The sequence below is a fragment of the Podarcis vaucheri genome (genome assembly GCF_965113315.1).
Source record: "Podarcis vaucheri genome assembly, chromosome: 11".
NCBI classification, from domain to species: domain Eukaryota; kingdom Metazoa; phylum Chordata; class Lepidosauria; order Squamata; family Lacertidae; genus Podarcis; species Podarcis vaucheri.
Genome location: NC_138749.1, coordinates 40,561,304 through 40,582,934, shown reverse-complemented (window position 1 = coordinate 40,582,934; position 21,631 = coordinate 40,561,304). Strand labels below are relative to the sequence as shown.

The following is a 21,631-nucleotide window of genomic DNA, read 5'->3' as shown; positions in this document are numbered from 1 at the left end:
ACCTCCCTATCTCTTGCAGTGTAAGCTAGAATTGTCTGTTTCTTTGTCAAAAGAAGACCACTTTGCACATGACTGCAAGGGGCTGCTTTGGGAGTTATCCATTTTACACAGTAACAAGGAGAGGTGAAGACAAGAAAGTTTGCAGCTTCTTCATAAAAACCCTCCCATGTACAATATCACCAAGAGAGGGAAACAGCAGAGTGAACTGAGCTGTACACCAGCACAGTTTTCCAGCATTTCTTGTTATTACAATGTTAGGGGGGTGGGGGAAGGGTGTGTTGCCACACACTTTAGGCACATCACCAAGTGTCTAACTCTCAAAGCAACAACACACGCCAGGACCATATAAAAGTATGCACGTCATCCTTTTTATTTCATAGTCAACAATGTCGTTCCACAGGGTAAAATCAATAAATAATGTTTAATCAATAAGTGTAAAAACCCTCTTTGGCATTGGACGGTATTCTTCTGGTCAAACTAAAAGCTATGTAGGAATAGTTCCTTAAGAAATCATTCTTCACTACAATATAACGGTGCAAGTTGTAATAATTACTAGCACTCCCTCAAAGTTAAACAAAATCTTTTGACAGATTCTGCAGGTTTGACATAACTGTGGGGGAAAGGTGTCAAAGATGAGACAAAGCCTAGTTTTCCAAAGCATGTGCTCCCTTCTCCAATTCTTCCCAAGAGATAAATAACCCTGTCTTTCTACTCAGAAAAGTCAGAACAGTGCCAGGAATTATTATTATTATTTTTTTTAAATGATTTTGTTTCACAGTCAATTTCTTCAAAATTGAAGCTTTCACTTCTAAATAACTTACAGATCAAAAACATTAAATGGTTGTACACTGCTTCAGTAATAAACTGCACATCCTAAAGAGACTAACAAACAAAATTATCCATTATTTTTAAATGCTATGGTTAAGCCAAGATAAATTAGGAATTTTTTTGACATGATTTTTCAAAGAAACATTTTAAATCAGTGCATTCGACATGATTCATAATCCAGTAAAAGCCTTCAAGGCTTTTTTTTAAACAAACAAACAAACAAACCCAAATCCAGGTTTAAAAAGTAGTATTCAGTGCTGTAAATAAACTGGAATGTTCAGGTGCAGTGCTAAAATGTGGTCTAGCAAGACCCTCCCCGCAACAATAATAATGTAATATGGTAGTTCTAGAATCTAAACTAGTATTTGTATACTGCAGATGCAGATGCAGCTGTTCACGATGTATATACACAACATAAAGATCCTCATGTAGGTGTTAAGACAACTTTTTTTAAAAGAAACAAACAAAACTAAATTAAAATCAGTTAATGTTTGCCTTCCAATATTCCATTTTTCTCCAAAACAGTTGAAGTTTGTTTTTGTTTTAATTACAATGAAATCAATTTGAAACTTGAAAAGTAATTCAATTACATTTTTTAAAAAGTTGTAGTAACTTAAGTACTCAGGCTTAATTTCATCATTGATTTTTTTAATTATTTTTTTGCTTTTCGTTTTGCTTTTTCCCCAGTGCAAAACCAGTTACGGCAAACGTAAACTGGATTCTTTTAAAGAGCACATGGGCTTACTCAAACATATTTTTCCTATGATGCAAAAGTCATTACATTTACACACATATGCTTAGTATTAAGTAAGAGTGTAGTTCAGTGCTTATCCATGAGTAATTTCTTACAGCAAGTCCAGTTAGAAACAGAAGTCATAGTACACCGATTTCCGAATTTATATCGTCACAAGTCCAGGTATCCATGTGCAAAACCCCCTGTTTTGTTATACTGTTCTAAAGATATCTGCAGACAGAATTTCCAAGTAGTTCCTTCTACGTGATTTCCACCCCATGCTGTCTTCATAATCTTACTCATACAAACAGCGGTCTGGTAACACTTTGCTGCTGCAGCAGCCAAGAACCCCGTGCATGGCTTGTCCACCTTGTAAAGAGCTTTTTGATGCGAAGATGAGCCAAGGGCAATTTATCTTCATGTGTTGTTCTGAGCAAACATACGGTCCCCTCTTAGGGTGAGGTGTTGGAGCTGATACTGAAGTACGTCTGTGTCGGCTGGTTCCTTGATGTTCATTCTGTCCAGATTGAGGTAGTCTAGGGATTTAGAGTGAGCCCTTTTACCCTTGAAAAGGCAAAGAGGCAAAGGACCGTGAAAAGCCTTGTAGGGTTCATAAGGTAGTGGCTTGGTGCATTTATCCCCTGAGCTGGGCATCCGCCTCCTTCTCCGGCCATTGATAGCCGGGATCTCGTAAGGCTGGTAGTACCTGCTTCTGGCTTTACACACCCGGGAGGAGCGGGAAAGTCCTGAATCGAGCTGTTTGGAACGCAAAGTAGGCACTACCGCTTCGACTTTGTTCTCCTCCCCTACAGTGCACTTCTGAGCTAATTTCAGCAACTCCTCCCCTGTCGTGAAGCCAACCAAATAGTTAGAATCCATGTGGAGGATCTGGTAGCCTGAAACAGTCTGGCGCATCGGCGAACATGGGGTGCTGGAGCAGCGAGGTTTCTCGGACTCGGCCTTGCCGGTGGCACTCACATCAGCAATAGGCAACGGGAGAGTAGCTAGGATAGACCTGGACTCCCCATTAATGTCAACTTCCATTTTAAATATGAATCGGCTAGCCTGGAAATACAAAAACAAAACAAAAAGCAGGTTGATTAGTGTGTTGCAATGCACAGAGCGACATAATAATAATAATAATAATAATAATAATAATAATAATAATTTTTATTTATACCCCGCCCTCCCCAGCCAAGGCTGGGCTCAGGGCGGCTAACAAGCAATAATAAAAACAAATTGAATGAATACAACTTAAAAACAAGATTAAAATACAACAATTAAAATACTGAAACATTAAAATATTAAAATGCAGCCTCATCACAGGAGGAGAAAGGAAAAAGGAAAAAGAAAGAGGGGGAGCCAGGTTGAAGATAATCTAACTTCCTTAGGGCCCAGGACCACTAGGGTGTTGCTATTTATGGACCTTGAGGCTCTCCGTGTGGCATACCGGGAGAATTTGAGATTTGCTTCTTTGGGGCCGCCATTTCTCAAGTGATCCCAAGTTCCAAAGACTAGGCTAGGGTGGAAAACCTGCAGCTTTACAGGGGGGGGGGGAGGATGGTGGGGGGGAGAGGAAGCCAAAACAGGCAGAGCAATGGAACAAGGCGGGGAGCTGTCTAAAAGCAAACAAGTTTAGACGTCTGGCAAGGAAAAGGGAAACCAGGTGGTGTGGGTAGAGGGAAAAGAGAGCCCCAATGGGCTAAGTGGTAAAAGGAACGTGTGAGGCAAGAGCGATCCATCCCTCCCCTAAGCAAGGGAGGAAGAGGGAGAAAGTGAGAAAGGGGTGGCAGAGAGAGAAAGAAGGGGTGGCCTGCCCTGCCCACTTTTGTCATTGGCCCTGCCCATTTCCAGCATCCAGTCCCCAAAGGAAAGGAAAAGTTGCCCACCCATGCTTTAGATTTTCATGGGCCAGAGTAAGGCCATGCATTGTAAGGGAGTTGGACTTGGATTCAAGTCCCACTTTTGTCATGAACCTGCCCTGTAGCCTTAAAGACCTTGCTTAGCTCCCAGGTTCTGTTCCCAAAATGGGAACTGTGGCCTGTCTACAATGTGAAGCCAGACACAATAACCACTGCAGAACCCCATGGATATGCAAACATTATATACTGTACACAATAAATAAGATTACAGTGAACACAATTCCCAGGTCTTGCCTGGTACTGAAGCCACACAACAGATCAGCTGAAGGCATTTTGACTAAGCCCAACTTGGACGTCTGAAAGAGAGACTACTAGCAAAATAGTAGATCTTAAGTTTTCGCATGCTCACAGTTCAGAAGCTGAACTGGTGGATGTGAAGGTCAAAATATCACTAAGTTTTATTTGAAGACATACACACACATTAAAAAGCAGCTACTTTTCCAGACGGTATCTTGAGCTTCCTCCTCTGTAGACCTCAGTGAGAACAGCTTCCTCTGAAGCTGGTCTGACCTTGTACATCTCCTATTCAAGAACCACTGAAGCAACTGGTGCATGCCAAGTGAAAAGCTACGAAAGTAATCTAAATACAATCATGTACATTTCTCATTACTTTCAGTGGGACTGCTTATTTATGTAAAAAGTCTTTTTCCACCTCTCAGTGAACATTACCTTTTTAACATCTGGTTTAGAGAGGGAAGAAAGTCAGCATGTCCTCACACAAACCTTCCAAAAGTAGATTAAGAGTACGTGATCCATAATCTGTGTTCACTGTGAAATGCTCACACACAGCTAGCTGCCTGACCCCAAGAGAATCAGCAACCTTGATTGCATCTATCTAGTACTTGACACGACAAAAGCTTCAGGTGAATAGGAAGGCGTCTTTGAAAGTTATTTGCACTAAATCTACTATAGGGATGTCAAATCAAGTGGCAAACAATGATAGAGTCTTCCAAACATTTTTCAGTCATTTAGAATCTTGCCTTATACACACACCAATCAAAAGAAAATATACTCTGAAAGATCTATATTTGTGACTTCTTTCTCAATCCTACTCACAGTTACTTAGAAACACATTCTGTTGATTTTTCATGGACTTATTTTTACTTTAAGTAAATGTATTTAGGTCTAAGATTCCAAGAAAAGGAAGCAAGATATCAATTTCTAGAATTAAAACCTACAACTTTTATAGCTTTAAGTAAATTTCAAAATGTAGAATTTCATACCAACAAAACACACATTTTAGCCATCTGGTTTATCTTTTTTCAAGCTGTAAAAAGAGGCACATCTCATCTAAACATACGCTCATAAACATTATTATAGAATATGTAATATATTGTCAAAACGGAGAGGGGGAAACCTTGAAAGCGAGTTTCAAATACAGTGGTACCTGCGGTTGTGAACGGGATCCGTTCCGGAGGTCTGGCCGCATCCCGAGGAATTCACAACTGGAGGACCGCTTCTGCACATGCGTGTGGCACGTAGAGCGCTTCTGCGCATGCATGTATGGCGAAACCCAGGAAAATACAGTGGTACCTCTGGATACGAACAGGATCCGTTACAGAGCCCCATTCGCATCCTGAAGTAAACGTAACACGCGACTGCACGTCTGTGCGTGCGAGGGTCGTGTTTCGCCACTTCTGTGCATGAGCGTGATGTCATTTTGAGCGTCTGTGCATGTAGCGAAACCCGGAAGTAACACGTTCCGTTACTTCTGGGTCATCGTGGAGCGCAACCTGAAAATACTTAACTTGAAGCTACTTCAACCCGAGGTATGACTACTTCTGGGTTTGCTGCATTCGCATCCCGAAGTTTACATATCCAGATTGATACGTAAGCGGAGGTACGACTGTATTGTTATGGAAGCTGCAAATGTTGTAGTAATAATGCAACTGAATGGACTTTTCAGTGGTGGCCTCCACTTATGGAATATGCTCTCCCCAGGCACCATCATTGTCTGGCTTTAGGTGCCAGGCAAATACATTGTTATTTACCCAAGTCTTTGGCCCTTAAATTGGAGGGTTAACTCATTATATCTATGGCCTCTTGTGCTCATCCTTTTAAGTGAGATGGGTAGAATTCAACATTTATATACGCATATAAATATCTAGACTAAGATTTTAGGTTTTTGTTTTATTGCTGTTGATATATTTGGTTTTACTATTTCTTGGGGGGGTTTCCTATTCAAATGAAATAAATAAATAATGTGATTGGGAACACAGAACATGTGCACAGCATGGATGAAAATAAATCCACTGCAGGTATTGAATAGAAAAAAAGCCCCTTCCTAGATTTTGCACTGTCTTCCTAATATATTCCAGGAAAACTGGAGCTTGGGTCATATATACTGAAAATACCTTCCGCTCCTCCCCTCTGTTCCACTGCAATTTCAAATGTCAGCAGAGAATTGTCCATTGATTATAACCATCAATGCCCTGTGTCGGGAGAACAAGGACATAACTGTGCCACTCTCAAGGGCCTTGGCCAGTTTGGGAAGGATTTTTATGGTGTGTGTTTTTTTCTGAGCTGTTTAGGAGCAAGCAGACTCTAGGGTCAAAAGGAACAGGAACCTTTTTGTTTTATACCACAGTTACATGAGAGTAAGCATACTGACTTGAAAGATACACACTTCCTATACAAAAAGTGCTTTCATGAAGGAGACACTATAGAACAGAGATGTCCAACAGGTCTACTGCGATCTACTGGTAGATCCCCATGGTGGATCTCTGACTCCTACCACGCCCCTTCACCCCACCCTCCATTCTTGTATGATCTCTGGAAGGGAAGACGGAGCTTTCTGTGCTGCTGTTTTGATCCACAGTGATCTTTTTGTGAGTGACTTTACCCCTTTGTCCCTTGCCTTTAACCCCCCCCCAAATGGAACTGCCCTCCCAAAAAGCTTTTTTTGTAACCCCTAAAACCCCCAAAATGGAGGTAGATCACTACCAGTTTTTAATTCTGAAAGTAGATTGCAGTCTCTTGAGAGTTGGCCACCCGTGCTATAGAAGATTACCCTGAACCTCGGGAAAATGACAGAAATAGTTTCCAGATTTTTAAAAATGTAAGCCACAATGCTATAGAAACATTTACCTAGGACTAAGTCCCACTGAACATAGCAGGAACGACTCTGAGTAAGTGAGCACAGAACTGTGCTGCATTTCATACAAACCAGGAAGGCCTTTCGGACATTGCTGGACTCCAACTCCCATCAGTCCCAGCTGGAATCATCAGTGGCCAAGAATGATGGGAGCTGGAGTCAAGGAGCACCTGGAAGGACACAGACTCACCGCCCCAATGTAAACTAGAAGGTTAGTAAGCTGCACAAAACCTAACATCATTGTTTTGTCCAGGGATGGGGTGAGATGGGGAAACTGCATTCAGTCTAAATTTTGGTAATGCCACACCTCCAGCCCTTTCGTAACTGGCCTCCATAGCACTTTCTCAAAATTCTAAATATGCCACTGGTCCAGAATGATTGGCAACCACTGAATTATGTGAATGGCTTACAAAAAAAAGAGTAAGTTAACAGCAGACCTTGATATGGGTTAGAGAGGCTTTAGCCTCTACACTCCCTGCCCCACAACTACAGTCCCAATATGAACTGTGGGGGCCACAGCTTCTATTAACATTCAAAGAAAAGCTTCCATTAGTACAGTTTAATACAAATAGGTGGTGCAAAGGGCCCAATCTGGGCCAGGTATACAAGGGGGAGAAAAATATTAAAGCCCCCCCTTCCTGCACCAGGGTCTTGATCTGGATCACACATGCATATACAGGCACACACACTTGCTTTTAAAAAAGCAATTATGTGAATGGTGTCTTGTCCAGTTTGGCCTCAGACTGACTCCAACTACATTCATCCTAAAATAGTTTCCTCGTGTCAGTCTGATGAGCTAGCAGCCCATGAGATGAATGCAAGAAAAGGCATCTCTGGAAACAATGGTATCATAAGCATTTTACATCACAATGGAGATTCAGTTTCTGACTATAATGGCAAAACTAAGAACCCTGAGGAATGGTACTGAAACATTCTCAAGATCACAACACAGATTAGGTATGCTTTTACACACACACACACACACACACACACACACACACACACACATTGTTACTAAATAAGAGTGACTGAAGTTGTGTTAGGTTACTACTGAAGGGCAAAGAAAGATTGCAGAATATACTGGTCGACTGTAGGTACAAAATTAGAGGTTAACATTTATCTCCAACGGTCAATCTGAAAGTGAAAGGTAGTAAACTAACCAGATGTTTAATCTCTATTCCAGTTACAACTCAACACCTCAAGAGGCTTGAAGTCCTCTGAAAGGCAAGTACAAATAAATGCTGAAAATGAGCACATATTCCATAACGCTAAACACACCCATAAAATATTCAAATCTATACTGCATGTGCTTTCACATCCATAGGATTTAGATTAATCGAGAAAGCTGTAGTCTAAAAATCACCTGATATCTTAATGAGGCAGGATTCTCAATATAATGCATCTGCACTTTCAAATGACAAATCAGTCATTTTACTGATTTTATTCCTGGACTCCTAAATATGATTTCATATGATGCTATTTTTCTCTTTTTTCTTTTTTTTTTGTTCAATTGTTGTGTTTTTAACATTCTAATTGTAAGGCGCCTTAAATGGAGGGATAAAAATAAATACCCTGAGTACAGATAAAGGCAACGGTGCCTAGCAAGATCAACTTGGCTCACTTTCTGCACCAGAATTATGTTCTCATTCAGAGCAACAGTTCTTCAGACTTCTTACTAAGTCCCGACTTACTCTGTGCTGTATCCAACAAGGTCATCCCATCAGCACAAGGACTTTCATTTGTGCAACTGAACATCCCTTCCCTCTGCCTCCCCCTGTGGGATGGGGGTGGGTGGGGGAAGGAAATGATGTTGTGTGAGCATAAGTCATTCATGGAAGCATGGTAATTTCATGGCATTGCCCTCTGTGCCCCATGCTGCATGCAAAAGCATACCCATGCAAACATCCCACATGCCCAGTCACATTTAAACTTCCAGTGTTAGAAACTAAGATATATAAGCTAGGTGCCAAATGGCTCCTTCAACCAGGGTTACAGTCGCCAAAACTGAATGCCTATTTTCTGTTTTGGGGCCAGATGGCTTGGAAGTCATATTTTTCCATACGACTTTTTGGTTCCTGAAATTCATTCTGATTGTTCAGATAAAATATGGTGGATAGAATTCTCCAGGATATGTTGCTAGTGTGTGAAAACAGTCAAGATTCAAGGACCCCCAGGCACACATCTCCAGATGGTGGAGAAGTCAGGCACCTGGGCATCTTCACTAGGTTGCAAGTGTCTGATAGCCAAGAGCAAAATGCACCCAGCGCCTAGTGAATTTCTAATGCTGAACATAGCTGGCATGAGTGCTGATCCACACACATATAGCGTTGGCATGACGGCAGCACACCTGTCCAGTCTGTGGGTCACTGACATGCCAATATTACACATCCATGTGCCACCCATAGTGTGTTACATATGACAGGAAACATGTAGAACACCTGCACTTCCTCCATGACTTGTGTCACAGAAGATGCATTCTGTTAAAAGTCTTTCATGGAAGCCTGACTACAGGCAGAGGAAAAGCCAATTTGTCAACTTAAGTTACTTGTATTGAGACAGGATTTTAATTTACCTGTTCAGAAACTGTTTACCTCTTAATTCTGTTGTTTATGGTGACTGTTACCTGCTGCAATTTTCTCCTACATTTCAGTGATGTTTTAAGACTCTGCAACTTTTGCTTTCAATCGGGCCTTGAGCATGGTTCCCAACAATGGAAAGGTGTGATATGGCTATGGGTATTCGGGGATTTTTTTACAGCACTACTGCTGTAGAACTCCCACCCATACTGACAAGCTTTTGTAATATTTGCTCATTTTCTCCTGCTTTACTGTGCAAATAATACTGGAAGGACACTTGCTTTCCATGTGTTGGATGTGCGACACGTTATTATACAGAGATCTTTGGTATTTGGCATGACAGCTGACACTAAGAGTGTGGTTGTGTGCATTCAGTTCTACATGTATTGCATATGCAGGTGGCATTTGTGTACAATGTATGTATGTGACATATCTAATAGACAGACAGGATGATGCACACACAGAATAATGCATACACATACACAGAGAAACACTTGTGAGCACAGAGATGGGTATAAACAAAGAGAACTTCATGTTGGCAGGTGACTGAGGAAGTGTTGGGGATGGGGGAGAAGACAGATTATTATTGATAACCTTGTTCTCACCTTGGCACTATTCACTACAGACAAATAGCTTTTTGTTGCTCTCCTGTAGCCCATACAACTGAAAACAACTTTCTTGACTACGAGCTCTCTCCCAAGAGACTGAAAAGGAAGCGTCAGCCAGGACAAGAAATGGGCTGGGATTTCACATGCCATCAACTGCTCCAGAAGCTTCCAGGACACACAACATACATATCTATCCATGAATCTAGGGCAGCCATGTTTTGGCTTTGAAAGGGATAGCAGTCACTGAAGTCCCCAAAAACTGTTGCATGGGCAGTCAGTTTTCTGTTACTGTCCATCTCCTTAGAGCAGAATCCCTGATAATGTATCATTCCATGGAACACAGTGTGAAAGCCAATGATGTTAAGAACAGGAAGGTAGTCAGCACCACTGGTCCACAGTTCTATCAAGAAGCACAGTGACCTGCAAACGACCCAAGACTGTCAGACATGAGGATGTGGTTGAAAACATCATGGAATTCCTTGTTTACATACTCTCAAGAGATGATGGAATTATCTCCTCTAAATACTGCAACTTGTCCATACTGTCATAAGTAAAGCACAGATCTCTTAGGCCTATATAAGATATCAATACTGGTGAGAAAAGCAACAGAAACATTTTCCCTCATTGTATTTGCCATGAAAAATATACATGGAATAATTATGTTTCTCACACAGGTGATTATTTAAACTGGTTCATTGTGAAAAACGAGATCATTTTGGCCAGCCTTAGTCCCTCGCCACTACTATCCCTAAGCAACAGATGTTTCCTAATGCTTGCAGCGTGCAGTTACATTCAAACCCAATGACTGAAAGCTTTTTACGTCATACATGCGCATGCTTGCGTTTTGTGGGATTTGCCAAGCAGAACCACTTGCCTGTATTTGATTAGACAGTTCTGCATGGATCTGTGTACACAGGATATATCATTCCGGCTGCATTAAGCACCCCGGACACAAACTCTGGCACATATAACAAAAGACTATAAATAGCTTTTTCAAATCAGACCTGCAGCATAACAACTCTGGCTGTTTCTTTTAACTGCGATAGTTTTTCACAACTGGGGCTTGCAGTATTTCTTTTGATGAAATGCACACTTAAGCACCATAATCACACAGATTAAACCTCTTGAGTCATTTAGCACCCGTGCATTAAAACTCCACAGAGGGGCTTCCAAGATGGCACTAGCTAGCCCCACTCCATAGATGCAGACTTCCACAATCAGTGTCATTCTGAAGCAGGGTCTGGGTGTGGGGTGTGCATATGGGTGTTATATGCACAGGGTTCCCTTCACTGAGATAGGAACACTCACCCATTAACACAGTAGATTCATATACTGGTGTCACAAATGGACAATACCCAGAAAAGGCGGGGGAGAAGACCTACAGCATGGCTTTTTCTGCAGCACCCTGATTATGGAACTCCCTTTCTAGTGAATCTCAAAATGTTTTAATTCACCCAGGCATTGAGTACCTGAAGTTTTTAGCAGCCTTTGAGGTTGCTGGTTTGCGTTTTAGTTTGTGTATTATTTAGGGACGCGGGTGGCACTGTGGGTAAAACCTCAGCGCCTAGGACTTGCCGATCGCATGGTCAGCGGTTCAAATCCCCGCGGCAGGGTGTGCTCCCGTCTTTCGGTCCCAGCGCCTGCCAACCTAGCAGTTCGAAAGCACCTCCGGGTGCAAGTAGATAAATAGGGACCGCTTACCAGCGGGAACGTAAACGGCGTTCCGTGTGCTGTGCTGGCTCGCCAGATGGAGCTTGTCACGCTGGCCACGTGACCCGGAAGTGTCTGCAGACAGCACTGGCTCCCGGCTTGTAGAGTGAGATGAGCGCACAACCCTAGAGTCTGTGAAGACTGGCCCGTACGGGCAGGAGTACCTTTACCTTTACCTTGTGTATTATTTAACTTAACGTTGTATGGCTGCCCTGGGCTCCTTCTGGAGGAAGGCTGGGATAAAAACCCAGTAAATATACAACAGTGGAGCCCTATATCCCCCTCATCGGGTCACCTCTGGATTGGTGCCAGTGTCTAGTATGAAAGGTCAGCCAGCATGTACTCAGAAGCCCCTTCACACATTAGTTACCAGAAGAGGACTAATGCAACTTCCCTTTTTAAAAAGCACCCTTTACATATTGAAAGTCAATTTTTTACTTTGGGAACATAAAATGTATTATGCATAACTCGGTTTACCACATAATTATCATGTCTGATATATTAGCAGTACAGTTTATTTAGACAATAATTACAAATTGAATTTGTTTTTTAAAGTTTTTGTTAGAAATGTAACTACAAGCTACTGCCAAACTGTAAGGAACCTAACATCTCTTTGGTTTTGCCTGTTTATGAGGAACAGGCAAAAACAGAAACCATCAGCATCCAAACACAACCAAAACAAATTATTATTTATAGTAAAATTATTTTATCACCTCTAGTTCTCCACCGTGTCAAGCAGACATAAACCATCCATTTCCATATAAAGAGCTGAGAAAAAGGGGATGGAGGACAAAACAAATTGAGTACTATATGAAATTTAATCAGTCTCTTTTTCTAAGCTATCACTATCAGTTCTCTTTCTTCTTATTTGTTATTGCATTAATCAGGGGCTTCCAACAATTGAAGATTTGCCCCAGATTGAAACATGCTTCTACTCTTTCAACATGTCAATTTATTTATTGATTTGGTGCATTTTCAAACATAGGCCAGTTTATTTTACATGCTGCAAAAAATGGAGGGATCTGAAGTAGGTAATAAACATGAAGACTCAGAGTCTGTGTTGTGCAAAGGCCTTGTCTCTCTGTTGCAGGAGGAATATTGCTTGGCAGAATCCCAGACTCCTTGACCAAACACCTGAAGATGTTCTGTGCTCTGCAACATTTCAAAGCACCTTTCCGACACCAAGCCCCAGGTGTACTGCCTGTTTTGTAATCCAGTCAAATGAGGAAGCTATCATCACTTAACATTCTGCCTTTAAATCTTGGATCCAAAGGATCTGTAGCAGCATGAATTGAGTTGCAACAAAATTATTTTGCTCTGTACTTTCTGCCACTCCCAGTACTTTTGAGGCCTAGTCAGAAGGAAAGAAAATGATCCACTAACTATGCCAGCAAGGCCAAGTCCACAAGCAAATAAGATACTGGATCTTTCTCCCCTCTGATGTGACAGTGGCTGTGCCCTTCAAGAGGCAGAAATGCATCTTCATTTTGCATTTGAGAGTTGAACTCTCAAAGTACAACTCAGGACTTGCCTGTTCTTAGTATACTGGAATTTTAAGGATATGATACTCTACACAGTCTTACATAAGTCTTCCGGTTACACAGTTTTAGAATTCTTTTTTGGGGAGAGTACTAAATATATTAAAAGCTGTTATGAAATATTTTATATTTATTTTATAAATATATATCTATATCTATATCTATCTATCTATATACATATATATATATAAATATTTTATATTTATATATATATTTAAGAGTTATATTTAATAAGTCTTTTTTTCAGAAAAAAACAAAGCAAAACAAAAGGCTTTTGGGGAGGGGATCAGTTTTCCCATGGATTTTCCTAGGCCTTCACACTTCTAGTCGTGTTGTAGGTATACATTACTGATAATGCATTAGAACAGAGGTTTCTGGAATTTCAAAATATGCATAAATATGGGTGGCTTAAGGTGGCAGCAAAGGGGACCTTTGCTAGAAATATATAATAGTTTTGTAATCTGAAAATGTTTTGTACTTGGGCAACCACCATGGCTTATCATTGCTGTTGAATAAAGGTGTTAACAGTGACAGAAGAACTTCATATTGAAAAAGGAACACGCCAGGGGTGCCCCCTATCCCCTCTGTTGTTTATCTCGGTTCTGGAGGTTTTGCTGAATATGATAAGGGAGGATCGGCAGGTACAAGGAATACGGGTCGGAGCGAAACAATATAAACTGAAAGCATTTGCAGATGACTTGGTTTTAACATTACAGGAGCCAGAACCTAGTACAAAAAGAGTTTTGGAATTGATTCAGAAATTTGGTCGGGTGGCGGGTTTTAAGTTGAACAAACAAAAAACTAAGGTGTTAGGGAAAAATTTGACGGCTATTGAAACAGAGGGGTTCCAGAGGGAAACAGAACTAAACATTGTTAAAAAAGTGAAATACCTGGGGGTTAATCTGTCTTCTAAGAATTTGAATCTATTCAAAGATAATTATGAAAAATGCTGGTCAGAGGTTAAAAAAGATTTGGAAATCTGGTCAAGACTGAAATTATCCTTGTTAGGCCGAATTGCAGTTATAAAAATGAACGTTTTGCCAAAAATGTTGTTTCTGTTTCAAGCCTTGCAGGTCGTGGACAGAGTGGAATGTTTTGGAAAGTGGCAGAGGGATATTTCTAGGTTCGTCTGGCAGGGCAAAAAGCCCCGAATAAAGTTTAAAATACTAACTGATGCAAAGGAGAGAGGGGGGTTTGCCCTGCCGGACTTAAGGTTATACTATGAAGCTGCGGCCTTCTGCTGGATGAAGGATTGGATCTTATTGGAAAACACTGATGTCCTAGATCTGGAAGGCTTTAACAATTCGTTAGGTTGGCATGCGTATTTGTGGTATGACAAGGGGAAAACATATGGAATGTTCAAAAACCATATTGTCAGGAAAGCAATATATATGGTCTGGAAAAAATACAAAGACTTATTGGAAACTAAAACTCCGAGGTGGATCTCACCAATAGAGGCCAAAGCTCGGAAAACAGCCAATATGGAGGCACATTGGCCGAAATATTGGGAAATAATAGAAAACATCGGAGGTAATTGGAGGTTGCAGAGCTTTGAAAAACTAAAGGATAAGGTGCAAAATTGGCTACACTATGCCCAAATTAATGAGGTTTTTAAGCTAGATAAAAAGGTAGGATTCCAGGTGGAAAGATCGAAACTTGAGACAGAGTTGCTAGAACCAAAGACCAAGGTATTATCGAGAATGTACAACTTGCTGCTTAAATGGAACACTCAGGATGAGACAGTTAAGTCAGCCATGATAAAATGGGCTCAAGACATTGGTTACAATATTATGTCCGAAGACTGGGAAAGGTTATGGACCACCGGTATGAAATTTACGGCATGTAATGCCTTGAAAGAAAACATTATGAAAATGGTATACCGGTGGTACATGACCCCAGTCAAACTTGCTAAGATATACCATTTGTCTGACAATAAATGTTGGAAATGTAAGGAGGCTGAAGGGACATTCTTTCACCTCTGGTGGACTTGTCCAAGATTGAAGGCCTTTTGGGAAATGATTTATAACGAGTTAAAAAAGGTGTTTAAGTACACCTTCCCCAAGAAACCAGAGGCCTTCCTTCTGGGCATTGTCGGCCAGAAGGTGTTAAAAAAGGATAGAACTTTATTTATGTATGCTACAACAGCAGCAAGAATCCTTATTGCTAAGCATTGGAAGACCCAAGATTTGCCCACACTGGAGGACTGGCAGACGCAATTGATGAACTACATGGAACTGGCCGAGATGACTGCAAGGATCCGAGACCTGGGAGAAGAGGCAATGGAGGAGGACTGGAAAAAATTTAAAGACTATTTGCAGAAGTATTATAAGTTGTATGAAACATAAGACGTCGTATGATTGGGAACGTTAGCCCCAGCAATGAAATTTAATTATCTATGAAACTGACAATATTCATGAAAGAATCAAAGTTTAAACGGGTAAAAAGGATATTATGTTACATTTTTAGAGTAATTGGAGAATAAGAGATTTAAACTTAAATTGCAACTGAAAATGTAAAGAAACATATGAAATAAGGGTATAATTTGCTGGCAAATTTTATTATCAAGAATGCACTCATATGGGAGATGTGGGGAAGTCCAATGGAAATTTGAAATAAGTTGTCGAAATGGTTGAGATTTTCTGTTTTTTCTTTCTTTTTTTCTTTAGCTCTGTCTTTCTTTTTGTTTTCTCTGTAATTTGGAAAAAATGTAATAAAAATTATTATAAAAAAAAAAAAATGAATAAAGGTGTTAACCTTTAACTTCCTTTAAAGCTACAGCCTCTCTCTTGCCATGCGTGGCTCCTGGCCGCCAACATGAAGGCGCTTCTGCAGAATAGAGATGCAGTGAAGACGGTATGCAACGGTGAAGATCAGGCTCCATGAGAACGGGGTCAGAAAGATTCCAGTCTGTCATGCAGAGGAATCCATGGCTGCCAAGAGCTCTCCATAGTGCTACTTCCTTTTATGGGCAATGAGTCAAAGCAGCAGCACCAAGGAGAGTCATTGAAGCACGCTCAGAGAGAGGGAAGAAGAAGAAGAAGAAGAGTTTGGATTTGATATCCCGCCTTTCACTCCCCTTCAGGAGTCTCAAAGCGGCTAACAATCTCCTTTCCCTTCCTCCCCCACAACAAACACTCTGTGAGGTGAGTGGGGCTGAGAGACTTCACAGAAGTGTGACTGGCCCAAGGTCACCCAGCAGCTGCATGTGGAGGAGCGGAGACGCGAACCTGGTTTCCCAGATTACGTGACTACCGCTCTTAACCACTACACCACACTGGCTCTCAAACACAAACTACGCTTCAGCACTATTCCTTGGCACAGCTTCAGCACTCTAGCTCAGCGATGACAGAGATGCATTTCAGCAGACTGAGCAGCAGAGGCTGCACAGCAGCAGGCAACTAATTTCGGTCACCTTATTCGCCGAAATTAAACTTGCAGAAGAACAGGCAGTGGGGCGGCACCTGCTTTGTTTTAACGCTTTGCCATTTCTTTCTGCAAGACCTTGGGAAACACAGAGAGTGTGGTGTAGCTAAACAATGTTGCTACCTACAAAGGCCTGCCATTGTGTAGAAATGTTTGGCATTTTCTTGCAATGGAAAAAAATAGTACATGGTGCGCCCCCCCCCCTTGCAAAGCACAGAGAGCAGCGCAAGATCAAAGACCCTCATGCCACACTGAAATAAACAAACACACATGGATTGCACCTATAAGTCTGGACTTCATATTGTATGTAGCATATATTGCACAACCTAGACAACATCTTACTGCATATACAATTGCAAAATACTGCGCCCATCTAAGTACAGCAGTCTTAAGAGAGGTCACACAATACTACATAACTATTGGCATACTCTAGCAGTTTTTTTTAAAAAAAATCCTGCTATCCAGAAGCTAGAGAAGAGAGTGCATGTTCTAAAGCCTGGCACATGTGTTGCAAGGCTGACATTTCTGAGCACATGCCGTATAAAAAAACCCATATGCATATGATTTATGCTCTGTCCGTAGAGACACACTTAACATAATGTATAAAACCTACACAACTTGGAATAGGATTTTTCAGACCGGCACTTGAGGAAAAAACAACAACACACACACACTTTGTAAATGCAAATGTATTATCTACTTATGGGCGCACACAAAGCACCATTGGAAACAATATTCCTGAAAGCACGAAGGCATTTTCCCTTTCAGACTCGGGCTACATCGCGCCAAGGAAGCGGACCGCCAGAATCCCGCGGCGTGTAACGAAGGGAGACAAACGTACACACAACCCAAATGTTTACAAGCGCGCGCGCGCCCGCAGATACACACACACAGGCGGTGCGCTGCACCTCGGTCGCCGGGCGCGCGCGCGCCTCCTCGGCCGCTAGACCTCCTCGCCTCGCGGGCACGGCTCTCGGCGGAGCCTCACCCAGCCCTTCGTTTCTCCCCGGCTCTGCTGACGGGGCTCTTCCCAGGTGCAAAGGGCGCGCCTTCTCGGCGCATCCGCAGCCGCCGCCGGCCTCTCCTCAGCCCAGCCCAGCCCGACCTTACTCTCCTTGCCGCAGCGGCGGCGGCGCCCCCTCGCTTACCTGCCTTCCAGGGTGCCGGGGCCTGAGGGGCCGCGTCCCGGCCGCCGGCGACGCTGCGACGGCGAGCGAGCCAGAGAGGAGAGGCCGGCCGCCCCGCCCCGCGCTCTTATTCCGCGGGCCCGGGGCGGGGATTGTGTGTCTGGCCAGGCGGAGGAGCCGCTCCAGCGCCTGCCTCCCCGTCCGCCTGTTCGCAGCTTCTGGCCCGCCCACCGCCGCCGCCGCCTCCTCACTCGCCTTCCTGCCTTCCTTCCGTCCTTCCTGGAGAGACGGACTCCGGCCTGCAGGCGGCGCAGGGATTGGCGAGTCCTTGAACCTTCTCAGGCTCGCGGGGGCCTTGGATGGAGCCGCCCTGCGAGGCGGCAGTTTCGGGGTCCCTGCGCGCGCCTTTGCGCTCGAGCCACCTGATGGAGCAGGTGGGGAAAGGGCAAGTCTTGGGGCGCCTTAAAATAGGGGCGTGGTCAGGATTTATGTAAAGGGAGGGAGGACACGCGCCTGGTCCTCCTCCTCCTCCTCTGTCTAACTGCAGATTCGGGATGAAAGGGCTCCACCTTAAAATACTTCCGTTGGACCCCAAGGACTCAGAAAAAGGACTGCCCCAAATCTTCAGTCATTCGAAAACTAGGAAATTAAATAATAATAATAATAATAATAATAATAATACATCGGGGAGTTCCTTTCATGTGGTAAATGAGTCTTGCAAAACTACAAAGAACACACCTGTTTTCATCTTTTTTGAAAAAGGAAAAAAAAACCAGTGCTAAAACAAGTTTTCTTGCGTTTGCTGAAAACCTTTTCGGCACTTCCTTCTCAAATTCCTCCTTTTTCCAATGCAGTTTTCTTGTGCGTATTCAGTAAGCATAGCCCATTCCTATTTTTAAATATATGTGTTTTTATTTACTTGATGGTTGGGGGGCTCTGGCTAGACTCTGTAACTTAAAAGACTAGCAGGTTGGCAGCGTGAGCCTGGCCATTCTTTCCTGGAAGTAAACCACACTATTTCCGTGTGTTGCAGCCTTATTGCAGTGTAACTTTTTCCTTTAGCCTGTGAAAAGTAAAGTAACAGTAAAGGCCTCAAGGTGCCAGAAAGATTCCCATCAGGTTCTTTTTTATGTACCTCGGCTAAATGCTATGCCAGGGGCATTGCTAAGTACTTAATTAGGATTGGGAGCAGGGGTGACAGTTTAGCGATGTGAATGCACATATGCAGCAGGGCAGCACATCCATGTGGCAGACTGAGGCACATGGGTGCCGCACTCGTCCCTATTGCAAGAGAAGTGGTGTTGTAGAAGCCTAAGGTGATCTTGCAGGAAACGGCAGCTGTGCAACCCTGGTAAGTGGGGCTTCAGGACAGGGCGGCAGTGGCAGTTCCCATTTTGTCTTGGGTAGCAAAACAAGATGAGCCACCTCTGCTGTGTAGGGATGCCTCTGGCACATTCAGATGGGAGGTGGCTGCAGTCTCACAAGCATTGTACATTACAATAGACCCAGGGGCTCTATATGCTAAATTTATTGGGGTGGGAACAATACAGGAGCAGAGGAAGCTTTCTCAGACCATTGATTCATTTAGATCAGGGGCCAGCAAACCTTCTGGGGGGCCGGACTATATTTTGAAGGGGGGGGGGGAGAACGAATCCCTATGGCCCACAAATAACCCAGAGGCCTTAGTTTGCCTACCCATGATCTAGATCAACATCTTTTACACAGACTGGCAGATGCTCTCCATGAGTCAATACTACCTTGAAATGCAGGTGACGGAGCAGATGTTATGGCCTTTACCACAAGGAGATCCGGGGGGGGGGGGGGCTGCTGCAAAATAGCTGGGCCTTGGGTTACCCCCCCCCCCCATTGCTAACAACTCTCTTGCTGACATGGCTGAACTCTGCAGGAAGTTGTCTTCACAAAATAAAAGGGCATTCTGCCTCAAACATCTGGAATTAAGGGAGCGGCTTTCAGAGGAGATGCACAGCTTTATTTATTACATCTGCAAACCACCTTTCTTTGAAGGACCTCAAGCCAGTATGCATGACTCCTCATTTTTATTCTCAAAACAAACTTGTGAGGTCAGAAGTAAAGACTGGTTCAGAGTCAGCCAGTGAGATTCAAGGGTGAGTGTGGACTTCAGTCATGCTTTAGCACCCTTCAAGATACTAGTCATTCAACTTAAGACGGTTACGATATGGCAGTACCCCTTTTCCTATTATTTCTCCACTTTTGCTTTTGCAAGGGGCTCTTATGACACTGTCAGCAGGTGGTATCAGACAGGCCCTTCCAACTCACTTTTTTTCAGCCACACTCAATTATGTATCTGCATATTTGGTGGCAGTGGCGTGTGTGTGTGTGCACTATTGCAGTCTATAGACAAAATTAAGGAAGTGGTATATTTCAGCATTTCCCCTTTTTTCTTTAAATTTAATTTTGTTTTTTAAAACAGGAAAACACATTGCAATATCCAGTTGCTGCACCCTAATAGCCATTTGCTATTCCATGTGTGCTTAGATTTATGCCTACCATCGCCTTTTTAAAGAGACGACTTATGCACCACCGTTACCTCTTTAAGAATTATGATGTGTTCAGGTACTTTGTGCATTAGCATGCTAAGTCTAATTCACTCCTTAGCCCTGGCCTGATTTGAAGAAAAATAGGTCATGCTAAACTAAGAATAAGGATTAACATTAGAGAACTATGTTACCATTTACACTATCATCATGCCTACGGCAACTCTTGGCAATGAACAAGGACCTGCACATTTAAAAGTATTGCTTTTCATTGCTGGGGTATTGAAAACTGGCAGCTATGAACCTTATAATTCCTATATAGTAATTTTGAAATACTTGCCATGCTGTATTGTAACCTTGTTTACCTAAAGAATCCTTAGCAAATTCATTCTGCTTTATTTTAAAAATTAGCTGATAGCAGAAAGCAGTTTCTAGAGGAGGAGCAGTTCTTGTTTGCTACAGCAAAAACACTATTGTGGCATCTTAAAGACTTAACAAATTTATTATGGGGTTGGTTTTTGTGGACCAGACTTGTTCATCAGTTGCTTCAAGTACAATCCTAAATTGGCAGGCACACACATGCACGCACGCTCTCATACTGAGAAATAATCTACCATAGGGCTAATCTAGAAGGAAAAAAATAACAGAACACCACTTCTTACTGCCTATCACTCCTAGGTGAAACCACTCAAACATGTCATTAATGATCTACAGCCCACACCATACAATGCTGCTTACCTGCAGTGTGCCCTGGGGGTTGTTATTTCTAACAGAAAAGGCCCCCAAGCTAAAATAGCTACTCTTCAGCATTAATGGGTCACATAGCAGGAAGACAGGGAGCAGGCCTTGCAACAAATCCAGATACAAACTTTGTTCCCATATCTCATGAAAGTCCTGTGTATGTAACAGTTGTATTAGCAGGCAGAGATTTAACATGCTAGGGGATACTGAGCCAGGTGAATTTTTGCTTGTTACACATCTTACAAAAAAGCCCCTGGATTTAATAGTGCTATCAGTCAGGATAACCTGTTTTGCTGTTTACAATTGGGCAGTAATTTCCACACACACACCCCATGAACAATGTACGTAGCACCATCCTGAATTAGCAAAGCTGTATTTAGACATTTATATGTCCTGTGTAGGGTTATCTACCCCCCCCCCTTTTATGAGTCTCAGTGTTCTCTACTTGAAATGTGACTATGGAGATACAAATGTGATGTAGTTTTATTTAGTAAATATTTCCATATGCAACACTCACCAGTGGGCGTCAGACCCTACTTTTCCTCCTGTCTTCATGCATGAAGTGTTCAGCTGTATAGCAGGCAGAAGTTCAACATGCTGGACATTGTACCTGTTGAATTTTTGCTTGTCACATGGTGGTAATTCAGAGACTAAAAACATAAGCTACCTGCCTGTACACCTGACTAAGTTTTTTTAAAAAAACAGTGATATTGCATTGGGGTGATTGCTGCCTTTCCCTAGTGGCAGAATGGTCAGTCTGAAACCAACTCCCACCTTGTGGTAAAGGTAGAAAGTGCAACATAAAGAGTATTTTG

General features: G+C 42.5%; 1 protein-coding gene across 2 annotated transcripts; it reads right to left on the bottom strand.

The window, feature by feature from the left end:
• Nucleotides 1-346: 346 nt before the first annotated feature.
• On the bottom strand, nt 347-17,671 carry MACIR (macrophage immunometabolism regulator). 2 transcript variants are annotated; one of them, XM_082191505.1, is made up of 2 exons: nt 17,581-17,671; nt 347-2,626 (listed from the first exon to the last, which is right to left on the bottom strand). In XM_082191505.1, exon 2 carries the CDS (start codon nt 2,603-2,605, stop codon nt 1,979-1,981), a length of 627 nt encoding a protein of 208 aa, XP_082047631.1. In that variant the 5' UTR covers nt 2,606-2,626; nt 17,581-17,671; the 3' UTR covers nt 347-1,978. The 2 variants fall into 2 exon arrangements, with proteins under 2 accessions (XP_082047631.1, XP_082047632.1); XM_082191506.1 differs by having other exon boundaries at nt 17,585-17,661.
• Between the last annotated feature and the right edge of the window lie 3,960 nt (nt 17,672-21,631).

What these genes read in the sequence shown, in the direction of transcription:
- MACIR (XM_082191505.1), bottom strand. Translation starts at nt 2,605, where the DNA reads ATGGAAGTTGACATTAATGGGGAGTCCAGGTCTATCCTAGCTACTCTC.